A 25175-nucleotide genomic window follows, 5' to 3' on the forward strand; every position below is an offset into this window, starting at 1 on the left:
CGTGTCGACAGACGAGGTTGGGGCTGAGGATGGCTTCTTGCGTTAGTGTCCAGGTGTTGCTTGATTTGTATACTTTATATATATGTGGTCAGTTCTACTAGTCAATGGGCCCTTGAAGGCTTCCATACGATAGGTATGATATGGTATGGTATGCTCTTCTAGTGAAACTGTAAATGGAAAGCCCAGGCGCCAGCACTTGAGTCTAATGCTCTATGAGAAAGATAAACGCTCATTGTTGTAGCAACCGGCTATACTCTTTTTGCTGACACTCTTGTCCTCTGTCTTATCTTTCTCTGTTAGGTATCGCCTGGTATCGCCTTATCTGATCGTACTCTCTCAGCCATCCTGAGATCTTGTTTCAAACTGAAGAGCCGGGGCGACGACGACTGGTGAGGCGCGATGGTGGGATTGACAGGGACAGCAGCGGGCCTGGTTTCAATTTGCGTGATTGTAGGTAACAAATGGAACAGGCGGAGAATGGGGAGAAGCCAGTATAGGAATGCGTCTGGCCATGTCGTGTATTGACAGGTGGGTAGTGACTGGTATCCCAGCTCGGAGAATCGGGCAGCGATCGCTCCTCCCTCAGGGGAACTCCAGCTTTTCTTTCCTTTCCTGTCCCCTCTGCTTTTCCGCGCTGAGTTGCTTTATGCCTCCCAGAATTGCGGGCTCAACCAGCAGCCGACAAGAAGGCAGAGTCCTACGCCCACGGAGCGCCACGGGATCTTGACAAGTCTAGTGCCATCCCGCGACCTAATAACAGTGTACCACCGTGGCTATGGTTCTGTAGGTCAACTTGGGCTAGTCCTAACTAGGGCAGATGACGCGAGACATTGGGTGGAAGGAAGAGGAGGAGGAGGGGAGCTTGGCTGTCAACGTCTACTGGCTAAAGAAGAGCTGTTGGCGCCATCTAGAATCTACTTTTCTTTGTCCCCGCCGATAAAGAACAAGTTCCTCCAACGCCTGGATATCACTCATGGAGAGTGGTGGGAAGCTGAGGAGAACACTGCACCGGATCATCAAAGGAACCCGCAACTGTTTAGAGGAGATATCCCTTGGGTAGCACCCCAGCAAGATCCAAAGATACCATACGGCAACGATGGGCTCAACCGCGAACCGATCGTGCAAACTATGGCTCACCCTAGCCCATAAGCAGCCACGGCTGGTGCCTGCGTTCTGTTCTTTGTTGCGGTCCTCGTTCGGCACCTTGAAAATCCCTCCAACAGCATCCCGGACGATGAGCACTCGCCCTGGGGCTGGGGTCACATCCACATCATCCTTCATGAGGCGGCGGAGCAGGTTCCCTACTGGCACCCGGCCCAGAAAAAGCTGGTGCGCCTGGTCGAGCGTTTTTCGGACACCGGATGTCTGAACCTGACGGACTGGGAGTTTTATGAGCAAGCCGAAAGCCGAACCACTACTAGCTGTAGGTCGAGCTTCTCTTTCTGCAGTTGGCGCACAAGACCCAGCTGATCCTGATTTCTTTCCCACAACCATAGTAAAGGATCCCAAGGACTGGCCAAAGCTAAGGGGCTAATAAACCACTGCGCCTTCCTCAGCCAGCTCTCCGCCGCCGGCGTTGTCGACTGCGTCAAGTACACAGTGTAGTGCATGAAAGACGCTCTGGAGACCCCGGACGTGCCCCCCGAGCGTTGAAATTTCCTCCTCTCCGCGTCGGCCGTTTGCATCTTGAGCGAGAGGTACTATTTCTACCGCAGGGTCGTTCTGGATGCCCACGGCGACGCCGACAACAACCGCACCTCTTTCCAGCCAGATGGGCTGTACAAGGGCCCCGTCTTTGGCCTCGACCGCTGGCGCTTCTGGCAGTCGAGGCTGGCGCAGCTCGCCGACGACCGGACTCTCAATCTTACCCGGGAGGCTAGCGGTCTTGCCCGCAAGGCTGCGGCGTATATGGCTGCTCTGGCGGACAACATCGAGTGGTAGATTTCGAGCCGTCTTTTGCTGCCAGCTGGTGTCGTTTTGCTTTGTTGTGCTTGTTGCCTGCGTCAGTGGACATTTTATGCCCCGCCATTTTGCACCAGGAGCTACCTGGCTTGTCCCAGTCCCACGCTCGTTGAACATCATACTATACATATACCTATACCTATAGCAGTCATGCCATCAATGCCTAGAATCCCAATCTGCGTGTCAAGCACGCCCTCGGACTCCTTTCCGTGGCGCTTCCGGTTAGCCCGCCCCCGCCACCATATAAACCCTACCTCCCTACCATACCTCCCTGTTTACCTATCTACCCTCTCTATCGCCTACCCCTCCACATCACCGAGTCTCAAGTAATCCCCCTCAAGTACCCAAAATGCCAGACCAAGCGCCCCTCCCAACCCCAGTCCCCATCCAAGTAACCGACTCCTCCTTCACCCTCAACACCCGCGCCTCCTCCTACACCTTCCACGTCGACATCCCCACCGGCGACCTGCGCACCGACCACTTCGGCGCCGCGGTCCACGGGCCTATCCCCGTCGACCCGGAGCCCCTTGTCGACGGATGGACAGGGATGCCGGACCGCGTGCGCCGCGAGTTCCCGGACCAGGGGCGCGGAGACTTTCGGGTCCCGGCGTTTCGGATCACACAGGGGCAGGACGGGGGGCAGGGGCATGGACATACTACCTCAGCATTCAAGTATAAATCCTACGAAATCGTTGGCGGAAAAGAGCTGGATGCGTTTACATCTGGGTCTGGCTTACCCGGGACATTCGGCAGCGCATCCGACGCAACAACACTCATTGTTTACCTGGAAGATAAGATTGGGCAGCTGGAGGCGCAGCTGCGATACACTGTATTCCCAGCCTACGATGCGATCGTGCGGTCTGCGCGGATCGTCAATTGGAGTCCTCACGGGAAGAACGTCACCGTCGACTCGCTGTCCAGTCTTGCTCTGGACTTTCCATACGAGGAGTCCGGGCTCGAGATGGTTTCGCTGCGCGGTGATTGGGCGCGGGAGGCGCGGCGCGTGCGCAGGGGGGTGGAGTATGGGATTCAGAGGTACACAAATGAACAAATAACATCGTGACCGTTACTGTGCTAACGGGCGCAGCATTGGCAGCACAACGGGCTTCTCCTCACACCTGCACAACCCCTTCGTAGCGCTCGTACGGCCTTCAACGACTGAAGTCCACGGCGACGCATGGGGGTTCTCGCTCGTGTACAGCGGGTCCTTTAGCATTGCCGTGGAGAAGGCCTCGCAAGGTCTTGTGCGCGTTGTGGCGGGCCCGAATGCGCTGGGTTGGACGTTGAGGCCGGGGGAGTCTATCGATTCGCCTGAGTGCGTGGCTGTGTACTCATCCAATGGGGTCGGGGGCATGTCGCGGTCCCTGCATGGCTTGTATAGAAGACACCTGATGAAAAGCAGATTCGCGACGGCTGAGCGCCCCGTGCTGCTGAATAGCTGGGAGGGGATGTACTTCAACATTGACGAGGCGCGGATGGTGAGATTAGCAGAGGAGGCGGCGGCGCTGGATGTGAAGCTGCTCGTTATGGACGACGGCTGGTTTGGGGATAAGTACCCGCGGACTTCGGATGCCGCGGGACTGGGCGACTGGGTCCCAAATCCAGCGCGATTTCCTGAGGGACTGGGACCTTTGGTGGATAAGATCACTGCGCTGAAGGTCGCCGGTTCATCTGATACCAAAATGCGCTTCGGCATCTGGGTCGAGCCGGAGATGGTGAATCCGCAGTCCACGCTGTACGAGGAACATCCCGACTGGGTCCTGCATGCAGGGTCATACCCACGCACGGAGCAGCGGAACCAGCTAGTCCTCAACCTGGGTCTAACTAAAGTGCAAGAATTCATCATCAACGCAATTAGCACCCTCCTATCCACATCCAACGGGTCCATCACCTACGTAAAATGGGACCACAACCGCGGACTGGCCGAGACACCCTCCCCCAGCGCAAACCATGCCTACATGCTGGGCATGTACCGCGTGTTCGACGTGCTGACAAGCCGGTTCCCAAACGTCCTCTGGGAAGGCTGCGCGTCTGGCGGGGGCCGCTACGACCCAGGAATCCTGCAGTTCTTCCCGCAAGTGTGGGCATCTGATGACAGCGACGCCGTCGAGCGGATACACATACAATTCGGCAGCTCGCTTGTGTATCCACCCAGCAGCATGGGCGGGCATATCTCGTCTGTCCCGAACCACCAGACGGGCCGGAGCACGCCGCTGACATTCCGCGCGCACGTCGCGATGATGTGCGGGTCTTTCGGGCTGGAATTGAACCCGTCTGACTTAACTGCGGCCGAGAGAGAGGCGATACCGGGCTTAATCGCGCTGGCGGAGAAAGTCAATCCCATCGTGCTGAAGGGCGACATGTGGCGGTTGAATCTGCCCGAGGAGTCGAACTGGCCTGCGGCGCTGTTTCTTTCGGAGACAAGGGAAAAGGGCGTCCTGTTTGTGTTCCAGCTTGAGCCGTGGGTGAACCATGCGCTTGCACGGGTCAGATTGCAGGGGTTGGAGGGGGATGCGATGTATCGGGTTGATGGGGGGGTATATGGCGGGAGCATGCTGATGAATCTGGGATTGCAGTATTCGTTTCGGGGGCATTATGGGAGTCGGGTTGTTTTTATTGAGAGGGCGATCGCTCAATAAACTTGGGTTATGGCGTCTACTGTATGAAGATAGAAGAGTTCGTTCTACCTGAAACACACCGCGAGAATCACAGTCCAGGATCACGACTACCCGCCCTGAATTATCCCGCAGATCAGCAGATCAATAGATCGATCAACCCCACGTTCTCCTTATCTGCCGCACGCACGCCCGTTAGCGTAGGTAAAGTACAAGAAAGAAGGAAATGAGAGCCCGGCTCCCCGGCCCTTGGCTGACAGGGACACAGACAGCCAAAATTGACTGATCCTCGTTTCAAGCCGATTTGACTAGTCCATGGGCCAACAGTGGCGCCCTGCCAGGTGATCAGTGCGTGCCTCATTCCCCTGCCTCGTGCGTAATTTTCTTCAGCGTATATGTAGTAGTTTCCCTTGTCGGGCGGCACCTGGGGCAGGGTTTTTTCTTGAAGCCGACGGAGCAGCCCTACGGACCCTCCGGCTTGAGATGCGCACTTGGCTGAGGAGCTATGGCCAGAATGTGGATGCTGGTTTGGTTCGGGGTTTTGGTCTTGGTATCGTTTCCAGGGCTTGCTTTGGCTGATGATGAGTGTGAGGGCATTGTCGGTCTGCCATCGTGTGCTGTGCGTATATAGCCCCAACTCAGGATCCAACTACCTAACCCTACCATCAACAGGAAAGTTGCCTTCCAGCATTAACTACCAACTGCACCGACACGGAGCAGGCTATTTGCATATCTGAATACAGCGATATAACATCCTGCTACGAATCGCACTGCGAACTCCGCGACTACCTCTGTGAGCCTCCCCCAACTTACCTTGGTAGCTTCGTCCTCCTTACCCTCCACTAACCTCCGCAACATGCCAGACGCAATGAACATAACAAATACTTTCTGCGGCATTCCCCCGCGCAGTCGCAAAACAACGCAACTCGCCGTCGGCTCGATCTTCATCGTCTTGACTACGGTAGCAATTGGACTGAGGCTTCTTGGACGACCGCCGTTCTCGCCTTCGTTCGGAATCGACGATGGGATTGGAATTGCGACATATGTATGGTTCGATCTGTCTTTGTCTTGGGTATAAGGTGGCATGCACTGATGACTATGTTGCAGTGCACGGCGATGGTCGATACGGTCGTTATGATCCAAGGTACAGAATGTCTTCGTCCTCTTCGACCATATCCCCTCGCGCTCCATAGTATCAGCTCTAACAATCAACATGGATAACCAGGCGCAAACATCGGCTGGGGCACAGACATGTGGGCCCTCACAACACCCCAAATAACCACGCAGATGAAGGTCCGCCACCTCCTTTCTTCTCCCCTTCCCCAGTTTCCAACCCAACTAACCCTAATTATCCACACCAGCTCTTCTACATCGGCATCCTAACCTTCTACGCCTCCATCTCCCTCGCAAAACTCTCAATCCTCTTCTTCTACCTCCGCATCTTCACAACCACAACCCTAAAGCGCGCAACGTACGGCACGATCGTCCTGTGCACGCTCTACGGGCTCGCGGCCCTTCTAACCAGCATCCTCGACTGCATTCCACCAAATTACTTCCGGACACGGTTTGATTCAGACACGCAAGGGAGCTGTATCTCGCAGACAGGGTTCAAGGTCATGCCGCCCATTAACATCGCGCTCGATGTGCTGGTTATGGTGTTGCCGCTGCCCGCGCTGGCGAGGCTCAATCTGCCGCTGCAGAAGAAGGTGCGCGTGTTGTGTATGTTTTCGGTTGGGATCTTGTGGGTTTTCTTCCCTCTTTTTTCTTCTTTTTTTTTTCGGTGGTGGTGGCGGAAGGCTGCTAATGAGATCGGGGCAGTATTATCATCGCTGATATCCTCCGCATAACACACCTGTACCACTCTATAACGACTTATAACATCACCTGTACGCCCGACTTCTTCTTTCTCCTCTCTTTAGCGCTCTCTCCAGCGCAATCACTAACAGGGTGTACCGCGGCAGACAACGGCGGCGAACTCTCCTACTTCGGCGTGATCGAAGCCGGCGTCAGCGTAATCTGCACGTGCATGCCAGCAATCGCAGCCTTACTGAAACGCGTCTTACCGCGGTGGTTCGGGTCCTCGGCCAAGCGCTCGGGGTCGTCGCCGTATCCGTATCCGTACCGCAATCTGAATACTTGGACGCCTACCGGAGGATTAGCATCGCAGTCGCAGCGGGATACAGGTAGGGAAAGTGCGTATGGTCCGCGGGCGGGCGTGGCGTACTCGGCGACGGCGTGGGGTGGGCTGGGGATGGGGATGGGGCACGGGAATGGAAATCGGGATGGGAATGGGAGTGATATACACCTGACATTGTTACCCGTAGGTGGTGGTGGAACTGAGAGTGGAGATGGGGGCGTGGAGGTGCAGAGGCCGCAGAAGGCGTTGAGTCCCGTGTAGAAAGCCCTATGTCACATAATTTAACCCTAATTCCAGATTACTATGGTACAGGGTCTTGAGTTGGAACCTGAACAGGTTACAGGTGAGGTGGCCTCGTCCGAAAGGTCGGGCGCCCCGAAACCAACCACGTGATGGGGCTAGCGGTGCACATGCGCAATACCACGACCTGTAAAAATTACAGAGTATTTGGAATTTTTAGTGGCTATATAACTATTTAAAAAGCACTTAGGAACTACTTCTTTTAATTAATTATTCATATCTTAAAGCCTTGCCCGTCGTTCTATTAGCTCTAACTCCTTTTCCTTATTCTAAAGTTACTTTTCTTATATATCTTTCTTTTTCTCTTTTAAACACAGCTTTAATTCACAAAGCTCTAATGCTTGTTATTCCTTTTTAAACATTAATATATTTTATAAGGAAGTTCGGCGGAGACTGCGGGATAAATTAGATAAGGAACTAATTCCCAATTAGTTAGTAACTGGTTGCGAAGTGATTAACCCTAACTAACCAAGTGGTACTTGGAACTCAGAGCCGTGATTAAGATTTATTCAGTAATAACTTAGGCTTAGAAGTAGAAAATAAATATGCAGATGCTAATCAGCGCCGCTTTCTTAATTTTAAATATAATATAAGTACTTAGTAAGTGGTTGGTTGGTATATCATCAGGAGATATATATTTACCTTCATATATAATATATTATAAATAATTTGTCTTTATATTTAAAGTTCGGTACGAATAATAAACATTAAAGTTAGTATAATTAATATATTAAAGAATATCTTGTTTATCTAGCTTAGCAGAACTAGTCACAAAATTAATTAGTAACTATTCTGTAACTGCTTGGGAACTGCTTGTTAACCACTTACTTCTATATTACCGCAGTTAATGTTAACCGCTTGCCGCCTGCGTTGGCCTTGTGATGAGATTGTTCGGCAGAATTTATATGATTCCAGATAAAATCATAAATAAACACTAGAATATTAAAGCAGTGTTTATTAAGCCTGGCCTTAATTACTAGTTGCTTTTTATGTTCTGCCCAGGCTTGTACCTTTGGCTCTTTATTTTCTAAAGTAGTTAGTAACTAATTACTAACCAGTTGACAAGTACTTACCAATTAACAAGGCATATAACTATTCATAATCCTCTTTAGACTTGCAATTAATTAGACCAGCCATGCGGCTTTAAACTCCTAAACTTTTATTATGGCTTTTAATAGCTTTAGTAATTGTCCGGAAAAAGTAGACATAATAAAATATAATTACTCCCTTCAGCTGCCATAATACTAGTTAATAAAGGGGATTAGTTTCTTAAAGATATTATCCAAGTCCTAGGTAATTTATAAGTAGTTATTAAGTACTTAATAAGCAGTTATATACCAGTATACTGTTTTATATCCATATTTATGATAATGCCATAAATTCCGCTTGAATAAATTAAGTTAAACTGTACAGGCTGCCCGGTAATTCTCTGAATAAGAGTAAAAACCCTTTTAAATAAAAGATAATAGCCTTCAGTCGATTCTTGGTTGGTGAAGATACGGAAGAGTGTAATAACTAAGATAAGCAGTTAGCAAGTACTTAGAAAGTACTTGTTAAGGGGTTGCTTACTTTTACTATGATTAGGAAGGAATGTTGCAAAAATAACCTTATTTATATTTTTTTGTTGAATTTGCTTATACAATATATCAACTTTAAAGGAGGTTAATGTTGTTAGGAGCTTAATCTGCTCCTTAAAGGCACATGAAATTATTATTTTATTAGGGTTATGGTACTTCTCTTGAATATACTCCTATAACTGGTTAAGAAGTGGTTGTCAAGCAGTTGGAAAGTACTTACTTGGAGGAAAGGATTAGTATTATAAAGATATATAACCCTATTAAAATGTTAACCTGCTGGATAAGAGAGCAGACGTTGTTTCTGAATAATTACAGAAATACAGTTAATATTTAAGAATGCAGCATGGATTTTAGCTAGTGTTAAGGTATTATATTACTGGTAAAATACTTTAAGTTCTGGACTTCGAAGGAATTATGCTAGTAAGTGGTTAGTAAATGATTCGTAAGCAGTTTATTAAGGCAATACTTACCCAACATCAGGCTGGGATTTCTTATTTGCTTAATAATCTCCCCAATTCCTTTTAGAATTAGCTCTGGTGGTTTATGTGGCGGAGGAGGTGGATGCTGATAAATCCCATGTGATGTGAAGGTTATAAAAGGACAATTCTTAACATTAATTAGGACTAAGGCAGTAAAAGTAATACTATACTTTAGATGCTCTAGTTTACCAGGCCCCTGAATATAATCATAACCTAAGTGCTTTATAAGCATTTAAAAACTAGTTGCCAACTGCTTAAAAACACTTACCGCAAAATTTCCGGCGAGATGTAAGGGGTTTAATAATCCCACATTCTTCTTAAGTTAGCAGGATTAATTTATTAAATAACTGCTCTAAAAACTTAAGATTAATAAATATATAGCCCTTAATAAAGCCATAATAATGCTTTTATAGGAAATTAAATATTGCATTTACATATCCAATATAAGATTAATACTCATTATTTATATCCTTTAAACCAGTTAGCAAGTGCTTAAAAAGCATTTAAAAAAACTTACAGGATAAAAATGGCGTTTAAACCTAGGTGCACATAAAGGCAAAGTTTTAATACAAGAATAACCTCTTTTAAAAAATGTTTTCTTCAAGCAATAAAGACTAAACAACAAATACTTAGCAAGTACTTGGCAAGCAGTTACCCAGTGCTTACCTATATACATTTTGCTTCCGAATATTATCTTTAATTAAAGCAATGTTCTTCCAAATATTCTGTATTTTTGCCCACATTGCCTTATTTAGATAGGTATGATGCAATGTACGAAGACTTGGCTTTAAATATTGGCATATCTAAGCCCCAGAGTATTTCCACACCCACTTCTTTACAGAGTAATTTAGGAAGACTAATTTAATATTACTCTTTACCCCGCGGGTACTCGCGCGCGAATACTATATCTATTTTAACTAGTTAGTAAGTGCTTGGGAACTAATTTTATACTACTTACGTCCTGGACTAGATACTCTGTTTCCTCCTGCGACCGGCCATTCACGGCAATAACATAAGAATATCCGTGAGGGTTAGTTCTGGGATACTCAGGAAGATCATCTGTATATTTAAGGTATAATATTTATAGTGGGTTAGTTTTTGCATTAATAAGTTATATAGGAGCATCTGGTTGCTAAGTAGTTATAAAATAATTAATAAGTACTTAACTTAAAGAAGAAACCTTACCTTAATTAAATTATTACTTAAAAAACCATCTTTATTTTAATTAAAGTTAAATAAAAAGTCTTAAAAATCCATATTTCTTTTAGTGGCCAAGCAGTTAATAACTAATTAGCAAGTGGTTAAAACATAAGCTTTAAAAAGTAGAGATTAGAAACCAAAATAATTAGGGATGAAAATTAAAATTAAATTTCAAGGTATGCTGTATTGTATTTATAAGATCAGACGCCCCTTGCGCGTGCCAAGAAGTACGTAGCGTGCGCCCGAGATTTTTCAAGGTGCACATGACCTGTGTACTCAACCTGAAGTGTGGCTGGCTGGCTGGCTAGCTGACTTATGTAGAGCTGCATAGAAATTGTTTTTCTTCATAAAACAAAGCAGACGCCAAATTTTTCAATAAGAAGTCTCTGTGGCGTAATCGGTTAACGCGTCCGACTGTTACTTAATAGTAATCGGGAGATTCACAGTTCGATTCTGTGCAGGGACGTCTCCTTTTTTTTTTTTCTTTGTGACTTACTTGACTCGGGTGAATCGTCGTGATTTCAATGCCAGCAAGTTTACCTAGGAGAATGGTTCCAGGGCAGTTGGAACTACTTGATTGGATTTGCCGTGCCTGCATACGCCCATCGAGCCGACAACGTCTTCCACCAACAAACATCCCTTTGACGTCAGGCGATGCAGCAGCAGGTATCCAGCTCGTAAACGCATCCTCTCCCATCGTTACTAGAAACTCTTTTAGTCCTCTTCGCCCAATTGCGATGATACAATCGTAGTCGTCTGCGCAGCAGGGACATAAACCTGGGGGTGAGGAACGTCTCCGCGAGACCTCAAGACCTTGATCTTGATTGTGCAGGATACCTTGAGTTCGTGCTACCTCGTGACAACAATTAAGAAGCTCAACAACCGCTCCTGCTAGGGGACGGGAACCTGTAAGGGTATAAATAACCCTGGATGATTCAGGGCAGCCATGATTCTTGCAGGTGGATCGACTCTCCCTTCCGTCGGCGGTGTCAAATGGGAAGGGTATGTATAGGCTGGAAGAACAATTGGGGTCGCAGGGGCCAGCTGTTGGATGCCTTGTTCAATCTGGCAGGGAAAACAGTAGCAGGGACCCCTCGCACGCTCTACCGTCGGATATAGAGCTGGGGAAGGGTGTCCTGTCCCAGTTATTGTTGTTGCTGTCTGGTGGGGGCGGGGGTGTTAAAAATGATAGAAAAAAAAAAAAAAAAAAAAGAGATGAGGTCCTGCCCGGGATCGAACCGGGATTACCAGATGTGACTCTAATAGATATCAGAGTCTGATGTCATGACCATTAGACCACAAGACCTGTTTGTTGAAGAGGCTGTTATTTTTGTGTTCCATGTCATTTTAACCTAACTTTTGCATCGCCACCCGTCCTGGTGGGTAAGGCACAGCGAGCTGAGCATCCACTGCAACCCAGGCTTGGGAATGTGTTCAAAGGACTTCTTGCGGAATTGGAATGTAGGCTTCAATATCCTGGATTGTCAATTGGTGATGGATAAAATGTTGCAGGTTGTCGTCCACGAACCCCGATCCCGATTGGGTTATATATATTTCTGTCATGATGCTTCTCCGGACACCCTTCCCATACAAGAACAAGGGTTCAATCAACACAGCATTTGGTCTGTTAATGTAGCGCATCCACAATCAGGCCGTAGTATCTATACACCACCGTCAAGCCACCTAAGGATGAAAACGAGCTACTTATATCATTTAAACTCGTCTCTACAGGGCTAGGTGACCCCTCGACCCCACAATAAGCATCAAAACGTCCTGTTTATCAACCAAACCAACACTTGGAATCAGAGCACCAAAATACTGCCAACCTAAGGGACTGTTAGAAAAGCTCACATCTCGAATACCAAATGGCGTGCTGTCCCTCCCATCTGACGACGTCCCGATAGAGCAATCTCGCAGACCAAACGCGTGCTCGAGAACCATGGATCGGACGTAGATCACCGTTCGATACACCCCCTCGTTGGCCCAGCACGCTCTAAAAATTGTCCACGCTCGCAACCTTAATCCCAAACATTCCTGCTATCATTTAGATCATTTCGCATTGGACGATATTGATGGGATGTGCCCTGCTCGGCCGATAGCAATTCGTGTTGTACATCACGCCATCCCGGCCCACTTTGATGCTATACAGATACCTCCAGCAGCGCACGCACTCCGTATGCCCGCGGGGTAGCTATGAGCGCATGAGCGGCGTGCGATTGCGTTTGCATGGTGGGGAGGGGACGGGCGATATAAGTATTGGGAATATCCTCTAAACTGCGTTAAATCGCTCTACCCGACCGAGATAGCTGGACTACTACGCATACACAAACACCACCATGTCGACCGACCAACAGCCCCGACCGCGCAAGTCGCTCATCCTCAATGCGTTCGTCGAGATGTGTAAGCCCCCCTCCCCAGCCTTACCCCCCCAGGCCCTCTTCTCCCACATCCAAACCATCCCTGTGCTAATATACAAACCGAGAACAGGCAGCGGCCACCAATCCCCGGGCCTGTGGACCCACCCCTCCGACGAATCGCACCTCTTCAACGACATAGATCACTGGACATCCCTCGCCCAGCTCCTCGAGGCCGCGAAATTCCACGGGATCTTCATCGCGGACGTGCTGGGCGGGTACGACGTGTACAAGGGGCCGCGCAATCTGAGTCCCGCAATAAGTTCTGGCGCGCAGTGGCCTGTTAATGAGCCGCTGGCGGTTGTGCCGGCGATGGCGGCGGTGACCAAGAACATCGGCTTTGGGGTGACAGTGAGCACGACGTATGAGCAGCCGTATCATCTGGCGAGGAGGTTGAGTACGGTTGATCATTTGACGAAGGGGAGGTATGTTCTCTTGCATTCGTGAAGTTAGTGTTGAAGGGTGCTTATGCTGACTGGGATAGGATTGGGTGGAATGTACGTAGCCCTCGGACGGAGCCCTACCTAGGGTATCTAGGAAGGGTTGGAGTAGGCTGGATTGACAAGATATTGCAATTAGGTCGTAACAGGTTATCTCGACTCCGCAGCCCGAAACCTCCTCGGCACCGAGCAGCCCCAGGTACCTTACCCCCTTCCTCCTCCTCCTGCCCAGTCCATCTCGCTAACTCCGCCAGCACGACGACCGCTACGCCCTCGCCGAAGAATACATAAAGGTAACCTACAAGCTCTGGGAGTCAAGCTGGCGGTCGGACGCCGTAGTCCTAGACAAGGAGCGACGAATCTACACCGAGCCCTCGCGCGTGCGCGAAATAAACCACGCGGGGAAATTCTTCAACGTGCCAGGCCCACACCTCTGCCAGCCCTCGCCTCAACGAACACCCGTGATCCTGCAGGCTGGGACATCAAAGGCAGGCAAGACATTTGCGGCGCAGCATGCGGAAGCGATATTTGTCGCGGGGCATAGTCCGTCTGTTGTTGCGAAGAGTGTCAAGGAGATTAGGGAACTCGCGGCGAGTGAGTATGGGCGGGATCCAGCGTCTATAAAGTTCCTTGCGCTGCTGTGTCCGGTTCTTGGAAAGACCGAAGAAGAAGCGAGGGAGAAATTCGCGTACTACCGCAGTCTGGGCTCGATTGATGGCGCATTGGCGCTATTCGGCGGGTGGACGGGGATTGATCTGGATGTGTACGGGGACGACGAGGAGTTACGGTCTGTACCTAGTAATGCGATCCGGTCCGCGGTGGAGGGGTGGTCGAAGGCGACACCGGAGGTACCCAGATGGACGAAGAAGACGGTCGGCGAGCATATCACGGTCGGTGGATTGGGGTCTACGCCCGTTGGCACGGCGGCACAGGTCGCGGATGTGATGGAGCGGTGGGTTGCTGAGGCGGATGTTGATGGGTTTAACCTGGTACGTACCCGACCCCTACCTTGTCTAGGTGGCTCTTTTTTTTTTTGGTAGACGGGGCTGATGTGGATGTGCGCAGGCATACGCCATCAAACCCGGCTCCTTCCAGGATATCATCGATCTGCTGCTGCCTGAATTGCGCAAGCGCGGGCTCTTCCACGAGGACTATGCGGTGGATAGGGGCACATACCGCGAGAACCTGTATGGGGAGGCTGGACAGAGCGGGCCGCGCGCGGATCATCCGGCGGCGAAGTACCGGTGGCATGCTGGGGTAGAGGAGCATGTCATTCCGGAGTAGAGAATAGGCAGCCCTGGCGTAGGGTAATCTGGCTTACGATAGACGATGTGTTGGATGGTGGATGGTGGGTTCTGGAAGAGGTGTGACGATTAGCAATGCTATATGCAAGATGTTATGCCGATCGAATGCGACGCTTACGAGGGCGCGAATGAGAGTTCTTATATTGTTAGACTGCTTACCTGTTGGCCATGTGGAGGCGAATCTGCTCCATAATATAAGCTTGTCTTATGCTTAGAATGACGGCGATCGAGGCAGTGCGGGTCATCTGTCAATGTCCATCTTATACCCTAAGATAGAACTAAACCTGCGGCGACAGCGGCTGTCAGGCCGGAAAGGGGCAGTCTTAATCTTTCAATTTGTCATCTCAGTCATCTTCCCATCTCGTTTTCTCTTTGCTGCTATTGGCTGCAGATTGTGTCTCTCGGGGCTAGTCTACACGAGCTGCAGCCAGCGCTCAGCCTCAGCACCGATGATTGGCCCGTGCAGGAATCAGGGCTGAGTCCAGGCTATTCCTGTCGTCTCCATTCCTGTCACTTCCTGCACGGGCTCTGCCGCCCCTGGCGGGATTCGCTGGTGACCATTTGGCCCCTCCCACTAGCCGTTCGTAGCTTGGGGGCTCCTGCAGTCCCAGCACCAGCCCCAACCTTTATTTCTAATGGATCGGACCCTCGTATTTAACTAGCAGCTGCCCTGCCGTGCCTCTCGGCGCCGTACCGCGCGCACTATCTTTCTTTTCTTGTTTTCTTTACAACTTTGTGACCACCACAGGTGATGTGCCGTCGCCATGGATCCGCTGAGCATCACCACCGGCGTCGTCGGGCTCGCAACCCTGGCGTACCAGATAATCGGCTATTTAGGCACCGTGCGAGCCGGCGGGAAAGACCGGCTGAATTTGTGTCGTGAAGTGACCTACCTCTGGATGTCGATAACCTCGCTCCTCGAACATCTCCAGTCCGACGCGCTCAAAGACGATAATATACCCTCCTCCTTAAAGCCCCTGTTCGACCCCGACGGAATCCTCAAGGACATCAAGCTGCAACTCGAGGATCTCGAGCAGAAGATCCAGAGCACGAGTTCACGCACGAAAATCGCCCAGACCCTCGCGTGGCCGTTTACGGAGAAGGACGCGCAGAAGATGATCGACCGGGTGCATCGGTTGAAGACAACATTACAAGACGCGATCAACCAGAGCACGAATGCGATCGCGCAGGACATATACCGGGACGGCCAAAGTGTGAAGAAAATCGTGGACGAGACCCGACTCAAAGAGCTGATCGACTGGATCTCGCCACTGAATTTCATCACGAAGCAGAGCATGATCTGGAACGAGCATCACAAGGGAACGTGCAAGTGGTTTCTGGAGCGCGATGACTTTCGCGAGTGGCGCGAGGGCAACAATGCCAGGATCTTCTGCCCCGGTATCCCTGGTGCTGGCAAGACGTTCCTTGCGTCGATTGTGTACAACGAGTTGGAGGGGCTGAGGGTTCGCGAGGAGGGAGGACTGAAAGGTGCGGCGGTTGTCATGCTCTACTGCAAATGGGATGACCCCCTGTCGCAGGATGTCGATAACCTCCTGGCCAGCATCATCAAGCAGTTTGTGCAGCGATACGATGTCGGCACGAACGAGATGCTGGAGCTGTTTACCACGCACAACAAGGAAGGCACGAGGCCGTCGCGGTCGCAGCTGCAGTCGACCCTCGAGCTGCTCTTCCGCAAGTTCACAAAGGTCTTCATCATCCTCGACGGACTCGACGAGTTGCGGAAGGAGAAGGACCGACTGCCTCTGCTCAAGGTGCTGGCTCCCCATAACTCCAAGTCGGACTGCATTGTCAACCTGATGGTGACCTCGCGGCCCCTGCCCAACATCGTCCGACACTTCCGACACAGCGATACACTGCAGAGCGGGATTAGCTGCGACGCCGGCAATATCACCGACCTTCCTGCTCAGTACCACTGCAATGATTGCCCCGACTACGACCTCTGCCCCAACTGCTACCAGGCCGGCAAACGATGCGGCTTCAAAGGGCACACCTACGAGCTTCAGATTAACACCCGCATAATCAAAATCGCCGCAGTGGAGGAGGACTTGACGACGTACGTGCACTGGCGAACAAGCGCCTCGGATACTCTGCAGGAGTTTGTGGACGCCAGGGACGGGCTGATGGATGCAATCCTGGACACTGTCGTCAGAAGCAACGGGGGCATGTTCCTGCTGGCCAAATTCAACATGGACACGCTCGAGTCGAAGCTGAGCGTCAATCAGCTGATGGCGGCACTCAAAAAGTTGCCGCAGGAGCTGGACGGGACGTATGAAGATGCCATGGGCCGCATCGACCCGGCGCAGAAGGAGACCGTCATGCGGTTCCTGTGCTGGATTGTCTTTGCGAAGCAGCCGCTGCATGAACACGCCATTGAGCATGCCCTGGCAGTCAGACCAGGCAATACCGACATTGACGACGGTGAGATCATCCGTGCTCGAACCCTGGCGACCAAGTGCGCTGGCCTGGTGCAACTGGACGAGTCAAACTGCCTGAGGCTCGTGCACTATTCGGCAGAGAACTACTTCATGCAGCATCGCGGTCGCTGGTTTCCTAATGGAGACGTGATGATCACCTCGTCGTGCCTGACCTACCTCAACTTCGACGTGTTTAGATCGGGCGCCTGCTCTGGCCCATCCGAGGCCATCGACTTCGAGAACCGACTGGACCGGTATCCCTTCCTGCGGTATGCGTCCATCAACTGGGGAAACCACCTCCGCGTGACGACCGACGATAACCTCTTCGCCCGAGCACTGGCCCTGGTCACAAACCCCAGCTGCCTGGCCACCATCGCTCAGGCTCTCTGGTACCTGGAAGACCAGCAGGAGGCCAACAGCTGGTCGTCAAAGAACGGGTCGGCCTTCCATCTGGCCGCACATTTTAACCTCCTTCGTCTGATAAAAGACCTGCTCGCGCATGGCTACGATCCGAACACGAGCGACATCAACGGCCTGACGCCGCTCGCTCTCGCCGCGCAGCGAGACCTGGTGGATATTGTCCGGGCCATGGCTCTGGCAGGCGTATCGGTCAACACCTTCGACAGCAGTGGCCGGTCTCCCTTACACTGGGCGATTTACAACAATTCCCCTGACATCGTTCGCTTTCTTCTGCGCCGACAGGACATCGACGTCAACCTGTCCTCCGCACGCATGTACTATTATACGCCATTGATGGTCGCTACCATGAACGGACTCGACGACTACGTGTCCATGCTGCTCGCCATGCCCACCATTGACGTGAACAAAACGTGCAACAGGCCCGATGGCGCGACGGCTCTGATCCTTGCCGCGCTGGAAGGGGCTGTCGGGGCCGCGAAGCTCCTTCTACAACATCCCAATATCGACATCAACCACCCAGACAGCGGTGGCACATCAGCGCTTAATCACGCCGCCCAGAATGGCTACTACGACATTGTTGAAGCCCTGCTCGACGCCGGCGCTGATACGGAGGTCCTGGAGGAGGGAACCAACGGGACAGCGATCATGCGCGCCATCGACTACGGACGCACGTCCATCGTACAGCTCTTGCTGGATCGCGGCGTCAACGTGCACCACAAGGATGTCTTTGAGCGCGGCCTCCTCCATTCCGCTGCTGTAAACCGCCGACCGGATATCATACAGATGCTGCGCGCCCATGACTCAACCCTCGACGTGAACATGCAAGACGTGCACGGGAAGACGACCCTCCACGACATAGCCCGCACAAACGACCTCGAGACCGTCGAAGTCCTGCTCGACGCCGGCGGCGATCCTACAATCAAAGACATCCACGGCCGGACCCCGATCCTAGTCGCCCACGAGAGCCACCATCTCGCCGTCATCGAGATGTTCCGGGCCGCCCGCGAGCGCATGAAAGCCGAAGGGCGCCTTCCTCGCTCTCTCCCAAAACGCTCCCCCAGCGGGACCCTCATCGATGAAGTGCAACGCGCGGACACGGGCCTCTCCATCCACGGCACACTCCCCCTCTGGTCCCTCGTCATGTCCAAGCAAATCACCGAGCTCAAGGAACGGCTCGCCGAAGCTTCGCTCGATGAAATCAACCAGGTCGACCCGGATATGGGCCAGGCCGCGCTGCACTGGGCCGTGGAAGACGACGACACTCCAACTGCAAAGCTCCTCATCGAGCATGGGGCAGACATCAATCTTCGGAACCGATACGGCCGCACACCCCTCTTCCTAGCGGTCATGCATAACCACTGGGGACCAGCCCGGCTCTTGCTGGAGCACGACGCGGACATCGACACCAAGGATAGCTGGGGCTGGCCGGCGCTGTGGACGGCAGGGGCGATTGGCATACTGCTGATTGAGCAAGGAGCCGAGCTCCCAGCTCCTACCGCAGGGACAGCGACAGCCGCAGCTGCAGCCGCAGTCGAGGGCGAGGGCGAGGGCAAGGCCCAGGCAGAGGGCGATGATTCGGAAAAAGCAGCCGGAAAGGTCAATCTCGAGTACTTTCTGAACTTTGCGGCGCAAATCGGATTCGAGAACTCGGTGCGCCGGCTGATTCAGGCGGGCGCCGATGTCTGGAGTAAGGATTCGTCGGGCAAGACGCCGTACATGATTGCGAAGGAGAATGGGCATGCGGATTTGGCGAACTTGATTCTGCAGCTTGCGCCGACGCCCGAGCCTGCTGCTATTAGTCCAACTCCGACTCCGAAGGAGAGTCCAGGGGAAGAGGTTTCGAAGGCTCTGGCTCCAGCAGGAGGTGACGGTGTCATCGGCACAGGAAAGGAAGCCGCGACCGTTGCAACCCCCGCCCCAACAAAAGTGGAAGGCACAGGGAAGACTACGGTGAAGGAGAAGGAGAAGGAGCCATTGAATGAGAGCACTGTCTCCGAGAAGTACAGCGTTCAGAATGGCTTTGTTGCACCTTCCGTTGAGACGACGAAGCCGTGCAGTCCGTTGTTGGCATTTGCGAGTGGACGCCATCTATATACCCTCTTGTTAGTTTTGATCTTGATTGTAGCGACGGCATTGGTAAGGTTTTTCTGAATATAAGCCAATTGGTGTTTGATAGGAATGGTATCATGGTGATCTTTTACGACCTCATGTACTCGAGCAAGAACATGTAGCATAGCGAGTTTCTTTTTAGATTTGATTTCATTTCCACAATCATTTCGTTGCATCCATTACGTACAAAGTATCCGTAGGTAGTTCGAATCATACCATATCATCCCATCATCATAGGACAAGAAATACATCTACTCACCCAGCGGGTAGGGGTGCATAATTTGTCCATCTGCTTCTTGTTAGCCCATCTTCCCACCCACAATGCATTTTCATAGGGTTGGGAGACTCACAAAATAAACTCGCATCACTACTAGCCAAAAACACAAAGCTCGTCGCAACCTCACTCGGCTGCCCCGGCCGCCCAAGCGGCTTCTTACTTGCCCACCCCTGCATCTGCTCTTCGTCTCTTGTATCAACCTGGATCGGACTATACGTGCTCCCCGGCGCAACAGCATTAACCCTAATCCCCTTAGGAATAAGCTGCAGCGCTGCAGATCTCGTGAATCCCACAATCGCACCCTTGGTAGAAGCATAATCAACCATACTCGCCGTCCCGCGGAACGTCGTAACAGACGTGTTGTTGATAATCGAGTCTCCCTTGTTCATATGCGGCAGCGAGAACTTGGTCATGGCGAACATCTGGATGATGTTCGTTTTGAAGACGTCTTCGACCGTGTCGAGGTTTATCTCCGCTAGGTCGGGACAGCTGAATTGCTGGGAAGCGTTGTTGACGAGGATATTGATGGTTCCGTATTTCTGGACGTGCTTGTCCACGGCGTCTTTGCAGAAATCCCGGTCGCGCAGATCGCCAGGGATCAGGAGGCATTGCTTTCCTTCGGCTTCGACGAGTCTCTTCGTTTCCTGGGCGTCGTCTTCTTCAACTGGTAAGTAGACGATTGTGATGTCTGCGCCTTCTTTTGCGTAGAGGGCTGCGACGGAGCGGCCGATTCCCGAGCTGCACGCTCACTTTAGTGTCCGTACCATTAGGAAAGTAAGGTAGGGAAGGGGATGGTGTAGTTAGACGCACTCTCCGCCTGTAATCAGGGCCTTCTTGCCAGCCAACTTGCCGGACCCCTTATACTCTGCGATTCCGTCGGATGTCTCGAGTTTCGTGGATTCGCTGGCGGGCTGCATTTTGCTTTCCAGGCTGCGGGGATAGTTAGATATGAGACTTTCTGAGGAGACAGGAAGGAAATACCCCGGTGTGTTCTGGGTCTGGGCGCTCTGAGGCGCCTGGAAGGTGTTGTCTTTTGCCATGCGGGACATTGTGGCGGTGGTTGTGTGAATTGAAGAATGGATATAGTTGGAGTTGGGTGAGGAAATAAGTGGTCTAGGAAATAAAAGGACAACAGCAGGAGACTGAGTATATATCTAACTGTCAAGATCACATCACAATGCAGTCATTCAAGCTACTTGATAGCTCTGGCCGATGGTGAGTGCTGATTGGTTAACAGCGGGCTTAAGGACGTGGGGCGCTGATCTCATGATGGCGTAGGAGGTTGAGATTCTAGATCAGGGTCTGGGTCTATATGGGCTTTCTAGAAACTTAAAGTAATCTCAAGTGCTCCTAGAATTATGAGATAGGAGATCAATAGCTCGATCGCAGTATTGAGGTTCTCGCATTGATGCTGAAATTAACCCTGGAGACTCCGAAAGATCACTCACCTGGGCAACTATCTAGATAGACATGCGAAAGTAATCGTTTAGAAGTGCTGTAATGTTGAAAGCAGAGATAAGCACGGTGTTACTTTTGAGATACTGGCGTCTTGGAGTGGGAAACCAGGTATACTAGCGGGGTCTTTCGGAGGGGTATAGGGCAGGTTAGCAAGTCAAGGCCTAGTATCGCAAATTAAGGTAGCTATCTAGTGCTTGATGGGAATCTCACTCCTAGAACAGTAGAAACAACTCGTTTCTTTCGCTTTTGCATTGACCTTGCACTGGAGCAATGGGAAGAGTGTATAGCATGCGTGATTGTTATAGTACACAAGCGCAATCTCGGAGCAAGGACCGCTTGTCAGATAGAGAAATAGCAGTCTTAATGGTAGGCTAGAGAAATGTCTTTGCGAGCTCAAGATCGTGAACCTGGTATTCACAATTATGAAGTAGCGCACGAGGACATGATTATGGCTTCAGCGAGCAATAGCTGCTTCCTGTGTGGCACTGCCGTCAAGCCCTAGTTGTTCGTGATCCCCGAACTCGATAAGGCCTAATCAAGCTCCAAGAGACCCACAATCATGCGCTCACTCGATTGTGCGCTCACTGAAGAACTCACTGGGCAATGCAGGTGTATGGTAGGTAATGCCCAGGGCCTTCTGTGTCGGGTGTGGCATATGGCTGCTATATCGAAGTGCAATTGCACTGTTTAGATACAGCTGGAGGTGACAACTTGTCATGATATCTTAGGTGAATCAGGATATATGATGCCACTGAACGATCAACAAGTAAGAAAGAGGGTCCGCGGACCACAATATAGTGACACATTGATGATCTAGCTGGAGGTAGGGCTGCGGTACCGGGATCTAGGCAACCAGGAAACGGCCCAGACCCTACCGGCACGGCAGCCCACTCGCCAGCCTTGCGGGGTATAAAGCAATATTTGATCGACGTCAATGTGGCTGAACCCTGACTCGGAAGACCTGTAAATTGCGTCTAGAAACCGAGCCAGCTGATGCCGGTCGCTGGTTTCGATGCCCCTTGGGCTCTCCCATTGCTCCTGCCGTTGTACCTCATGATATGGCAATCCCAGCTGCAAAGTTGGCGGGACTGCCCACGAACGCGCCAGTTGGAATTTATAGAAGGATTCTTTCAATTCCACAGGGCGCAGGGCATGATGCCATCCATATTCCATGCTGAGACTGGATTGTGGCGCAGCCTCGAAACCAACAACGACTGGCTGTAAAATAGCTCCAGCTAATCCATGCTAGCAGGGATCACAGTGGCTTAGCTGGCACCTACCTAGCCCTCCAGGATCCAGATCAGGCAGAACAATAACCACCCAGTCGGGACCAGTGCTCGATAAATACGGGGTCCTGCCTAGCCGCTGGACTTAGGGACCCGTACCCATGCCCCCCACTGATCCGAGTCTACCACACTTCGAGATCTAAAAAGCTGCAATCCATATCTGAAATTCAAAATTCACCATGGCATACACCTACCCCCACGATAAATTCCCAGCAGTCATGCACGACCACCCACCCGCCTACACGGAAGCCACCGCTCTAAGTACAGCCCCAGGCCCCAACCCCAATCCCAGCCCAGGCTACGATCTAACCCGCGCCCCCTCGCACACCTCAACGCTCTCAATCCCAGCAACAACACTCTCCCTCTCCAGCACCAGCGCCAGCACTACCGCCGGAGCAACCCAACCCCCCCCAAAAAGCCACGCCTCCACCCTCGCCATGCTCTCCCTCAACGACAGCGACAAACTCCGCTTCATCCGCTTCCCAGAACCCCTCACAGCCCTAGCCTCAGAAGTAATCAAAGCCCTCTGGCCCAAGGGAATCCAAAACGTACACAAATACGACGAGAGCCTGGAATTCAAGCTCAGAGGCAACCCACTCGGCTACGGGGGTGACAAAGAGAAGATCGCCATCCGGGTGACACTGATGGGTCTCCTCGATGCGTTCGCAAAGGAGGGGTGGAGCGTTCTCTCCTCCCCTGGTGGCCGTATCAGCCGGATGGGCGACTATAAGAGTTATGGGCAAGGCGACAGTCTCATTTTCCAGCGCCAATCGGCCCGGTCGTACTCGTGGCTTTGTATCTCCTTCGACGGCGCGGACTTGATTCATCTGCTGAATGCATCAACTGAGCTTGCGACAGCCCTGATTTCGAACTTTGGCGACCGCATCGAGAAGTGTAATAAGGATTTTGTGTCGGGCACGTTCGAGCTCAAGGTTCGCGGAACACTGTGGACGAGGATGAGTGGGAAGGGCGCGGTGCAGGCGCGGTTGCTGGCACTGGATCTTATGCAGATACTGCATGAGCACGGGTATAATATGGCCACGGCGCTGGATATTGATCATGGCGACGGGGGGAGCGAGTATGAGAGTAGTGGGGAGTGTTGGTTTTGGTATCGTTGATTGAACTCTGCTGCTTTTACCTTATTGTTGACTAGTTGGCGTTTTTGATACCTGCCTGCCTTACCATAGTATGCAATGGATGTTAATACCTATCAGAATAAACCCCTCTTTCCCCGTCTATACAGCAACCCCCACAGCCCCAGTAACTGCGCAGCACCAGCCAGCATCAGCACCCCACACCAAAGCTGGACACCCACGAAGTTCAGATCCTCGCTGCCGGTTGACCCTATATCAGCAAGTGCCCCCGCAATCGGCGCCCCGATCAGCGTCGCAAAACTCGTCATGCTCTGCGCCATGCCGAGCCATGTCCCCAGTGCCGCCGGATCAGGACAGATATACGGAAACACACTGGGTGGGAGGGGGACGAGGGCGCCGGATATCCCGCCTACACATGTTAACATCACGCACAAAAACATAATATCTGGGGACAGTAGGGAATAAGTTAAGGCGAGACATACCATAAAACGCCGCAAACAGAATAAACCGCACCGTACTCGCCGCACTAATCCATGCCATACAAAGGACGCCACTCGCAACACCCGTAAGAATCCACGGGATCATGGCGCCGAAGTAATGCGCCACCGCTGTTGTAACCACTCTCCCCACGATAGACGATGCCTGGCTGATGATGAGGATGTACAGCCCCATCGAGCGGGACAGGCCGAGCTTCGTCTCCGCGTAGATGGGGATGTAGTAGAAGGGCGACATGTAGCCGAGATACAGGGTGAAGTTTGCGGCTGTGAAGGACCAGAAGGGGGCGTTTTTGAGGGCGCGGGTGTCAATGAGTTGACGTTTGCTCTGCGGTTGGATTGGAGATGGTGGTTTGGAGGAGCTAATGGGGGAGGAGATATGTGCCATAAGACCCGCTGCGATGAAGAGGGACAGCATGACGAACCCGATAATCCGCACCGTCCACGGAAATCCAACTCGCGGGAGTAATTGCTCGAATATGAGCGTGTATATCACGCCCCCTGCTGGCGCACCGGCCGTCGCAAAGCCGAGTGCAAGTGCACGCTTCCTGACGAAACCCCGGCTTACGATCGTCAAGGCCGGAATGTAGAGGAGTCCGAAGCCGAGTCCCGCGCATATCCCTTGACTAAGCAGGATCTGGTAGTATTCCGTTGCGAGAGAGAGCATCATGATTCCGAAAACTGACAGAAATGACCCCGTTGCGATGAGGGGCATGTAATATCCAGCATCAAAGAGCGGGCCGGAGACTAACCCGCCGATAATCAGGAGCCAGGATTGAAGAGTGCCGATCCATGAGATAGAGGACGTTGAGGTTGAGGGGAGGAAATCGAGGGTGTAGAAGGTTTGGAAGGAGCCGAAGGCGAATGCTAGGCCCCTGCGTTGTTGTGATAAAGTCAGTATAGGAAATTAAGAGGCCAGTGGAAAAGAGGGAAGTGGTAGAAGGGTAAGTACCAGATGTTGAAGAGGATGAAGAGCGTGCTAAAGACCTGGAGCCAGCCGTGGAGGCCGCCTTCTTTTGGTGGCAGAGGAGTCGGCTGGAATCCATCGACTCCGGTTATAATAGTAGGAGTGGCCTTCTCGGGCTCACTCTCTGTATTGGTTGAGGACATAATGAGCAGTAAGAGCAAATCTCCATCTCATCATTTCATCTCAATGAGTCGTTGAATTATATGA

General features: G+C 51.7%; 6 protein-coding genes and 2 non-coding genes across 8 annotated transcripts; 5 read left to right on the forward strand and 3 right to left on the reverse strand.

Annotated features, from left to right (window-relative positions):
* Positions 1-2311: 2311 nt before the first annotated feature.
* Positions 2312-4601, forward strand: BDW74DRAFT_188279 (alpha-galactosidase; the record flags this gene model as incomplete). The annotated part of the gene is made up of 2 exons (XM_073731680.1): positions 2312-2997; positions 3050-4601. The coding sequence occupies 2 exons, from the start codon at positions 2312-2314 to the stop codon at positions 4599-4601; spliced, it is 2238 nt and encodes a 745-aa protein (XP_073579158.1).
* Positions 4602-5433: 832 nt separating this feature from the next.
* BDW74DRAFT_182764 (uncharacterized protein) lies at positions 5434-6975 on the forward strand (the record flags this gene model as incomplete). Its single annotated transcript, XM_073730338.1, has 6 exons — positions 5434-5622; positions 5685-5721; positions 5803-5870; positions 5939-6318; positions 6396-6463; positions 6539-6975. 6 exons carry the CDS (start codon positions 5434-5436, stop codon positions 6973-6975), a joined length of 1179 nt encoding a protein of 392 aa, XP_073579159.1.
* Positions 6976-10652: 3677 nt separating this feature from the next.
* BDW74DRAFT_t197 lies at positions 10653-10736 on the forward strand. Its single transcript has one exon. It is a non-coding gene; the product is annotated as a tRNA-Asn (tRNA).
* A 752-nt stretch (positions 10737-11488) lies between these two features.
* Positions 11489-11576, reverse strand: BDW74DRAFT_t198. Its single transcript has one exon. It is a non-coding gene; the product is annotated as a tRNA-Gln (tRNA).
* A 1030-nt stretch (positions 11577-12606) lies between these two features.
* BDW74DRAFT_188284 (LLM class flavin-dependent oxidoreductase) lies at positions 12607-14750 on the forward strand (the record flags this gene model as incomplete). Its single annotated transcript, XM_073731681.1, has 5 exons — positions 12607-12670; positions 12758-13113; positions 13264-13323; positions 13379-14113; positions 14190-14750. The coding sequence occupies 5 exons, from the start codon at positions 12607-12609 to the stop codon at positions 14406-14408; spliced, it is 1434 nt and encodes a 477-aa protein (XP_073579160.1). The 3' UTR covers positions 14409-14750.
* A 4826-nt stretch (positions 14751-19576) lies between these two features.
* On the reverse strand, positions 19577-20771 carry BDW74DRAFT_95471 (uncharacterized protein). The gene is made up of 4 exons (XM_073734152.1): positions 20651-20771; positions 20480-20599; positions 19743-20407; positions 19577-19681 (listed from the first exon to the last, which is right to left on the reverse strand). Exons 1-4 carry the CDS (start codon positions 20716-20718, stop codon positions 19644-19646), a joined length of 891 nt encoding a protein of 296 aa, XP_073579161.1. The 5' UTR covers positions 20719-20771; the 3' UTR covers positions 19577-19643.
* A 1750-nt stretch (positions 20772-22521) lies between these two features.
* On the forward strand, positions 22522-23648 carry BDW74DRAFT_161929 (uncharacterized protein). The gene has a single exon (XM_073725859.1). The coding sequence runs from the start codon at positions 22593-22595 to the stop codon at positions 23529-23531; it is 939 nt and encodes a 312-aa protein (XP_073579162.1). The 5' UTR covers positions 22522-22592; the 3' UTR covers positions 23532-23648.
* BDW74DRAFT_188286 (uncharacterized protein) lies at positions 23624-25111 on the reverse strand (the record flags this gene model as incomplete). The annotated part of the gene is made up of 3 exons (XM_073731682.1): positions 23624-23916; positions 23990-24876; positions 24954-25111. The coding sequence occupies 3 exons, from the start codon at positions 25109-25111 to the stop codon at positions 23624-23626; spliced, it is 1338 nt and encodes a 445-aa protein (XP_073579163.1).
* Between the last annotated feature and the right edge of the window lie 64 nt (positions 25112-25175).

This window comes from Aspergillus multicolor (genome assembly GCF_047715735.1).
Source record: "Aspergillus multicolor strain CBS 133.54 unplaced genomic scaffold BDW74scaffold_38, whole genome shotgun sequence".
Classification (NCBI taxonomy): Eukaryota; Fungi; Ascomycota; class Eurotiomycetes; order Eurotiales; family Aspergillaceae; genus Aspergillus; species Aspergillus multicolor.

Excerpts from the sequence above, each read along its gene's own strand:
- BDW74DRAFT_95471 (XM_073734152.1), bottom strand. The coding sequence starts at position 20,718 with ATGTCCCGCATGGCAAAAGACAACACCTTCCAGGCGCCTCAGAGCGCC. Across the intron at positions 20,600-20,650 it reads CAGACCCAGAACACACCGGG|CCTGGAAAGCAAAATGCAGC; the intron begins GTATTTCCTTCC and ends CTATCCCCGCAG. Across the intron at positions 20,408-20,479 it reads GCCCTGATTACAGGCGGAGA|CTCGGGAATCGGCCGCTCCG; the intron begins GTGCGTCTAACT and ends GTGAGCGTGCAG.
- BDW74DRAFT_161929 (XM_073725859.1), top strand. The coding sequence starts at position 22,593 with ATGGCATACACCTACCCCCACGATAAATTCCCAGCAGTCATGCACGAC.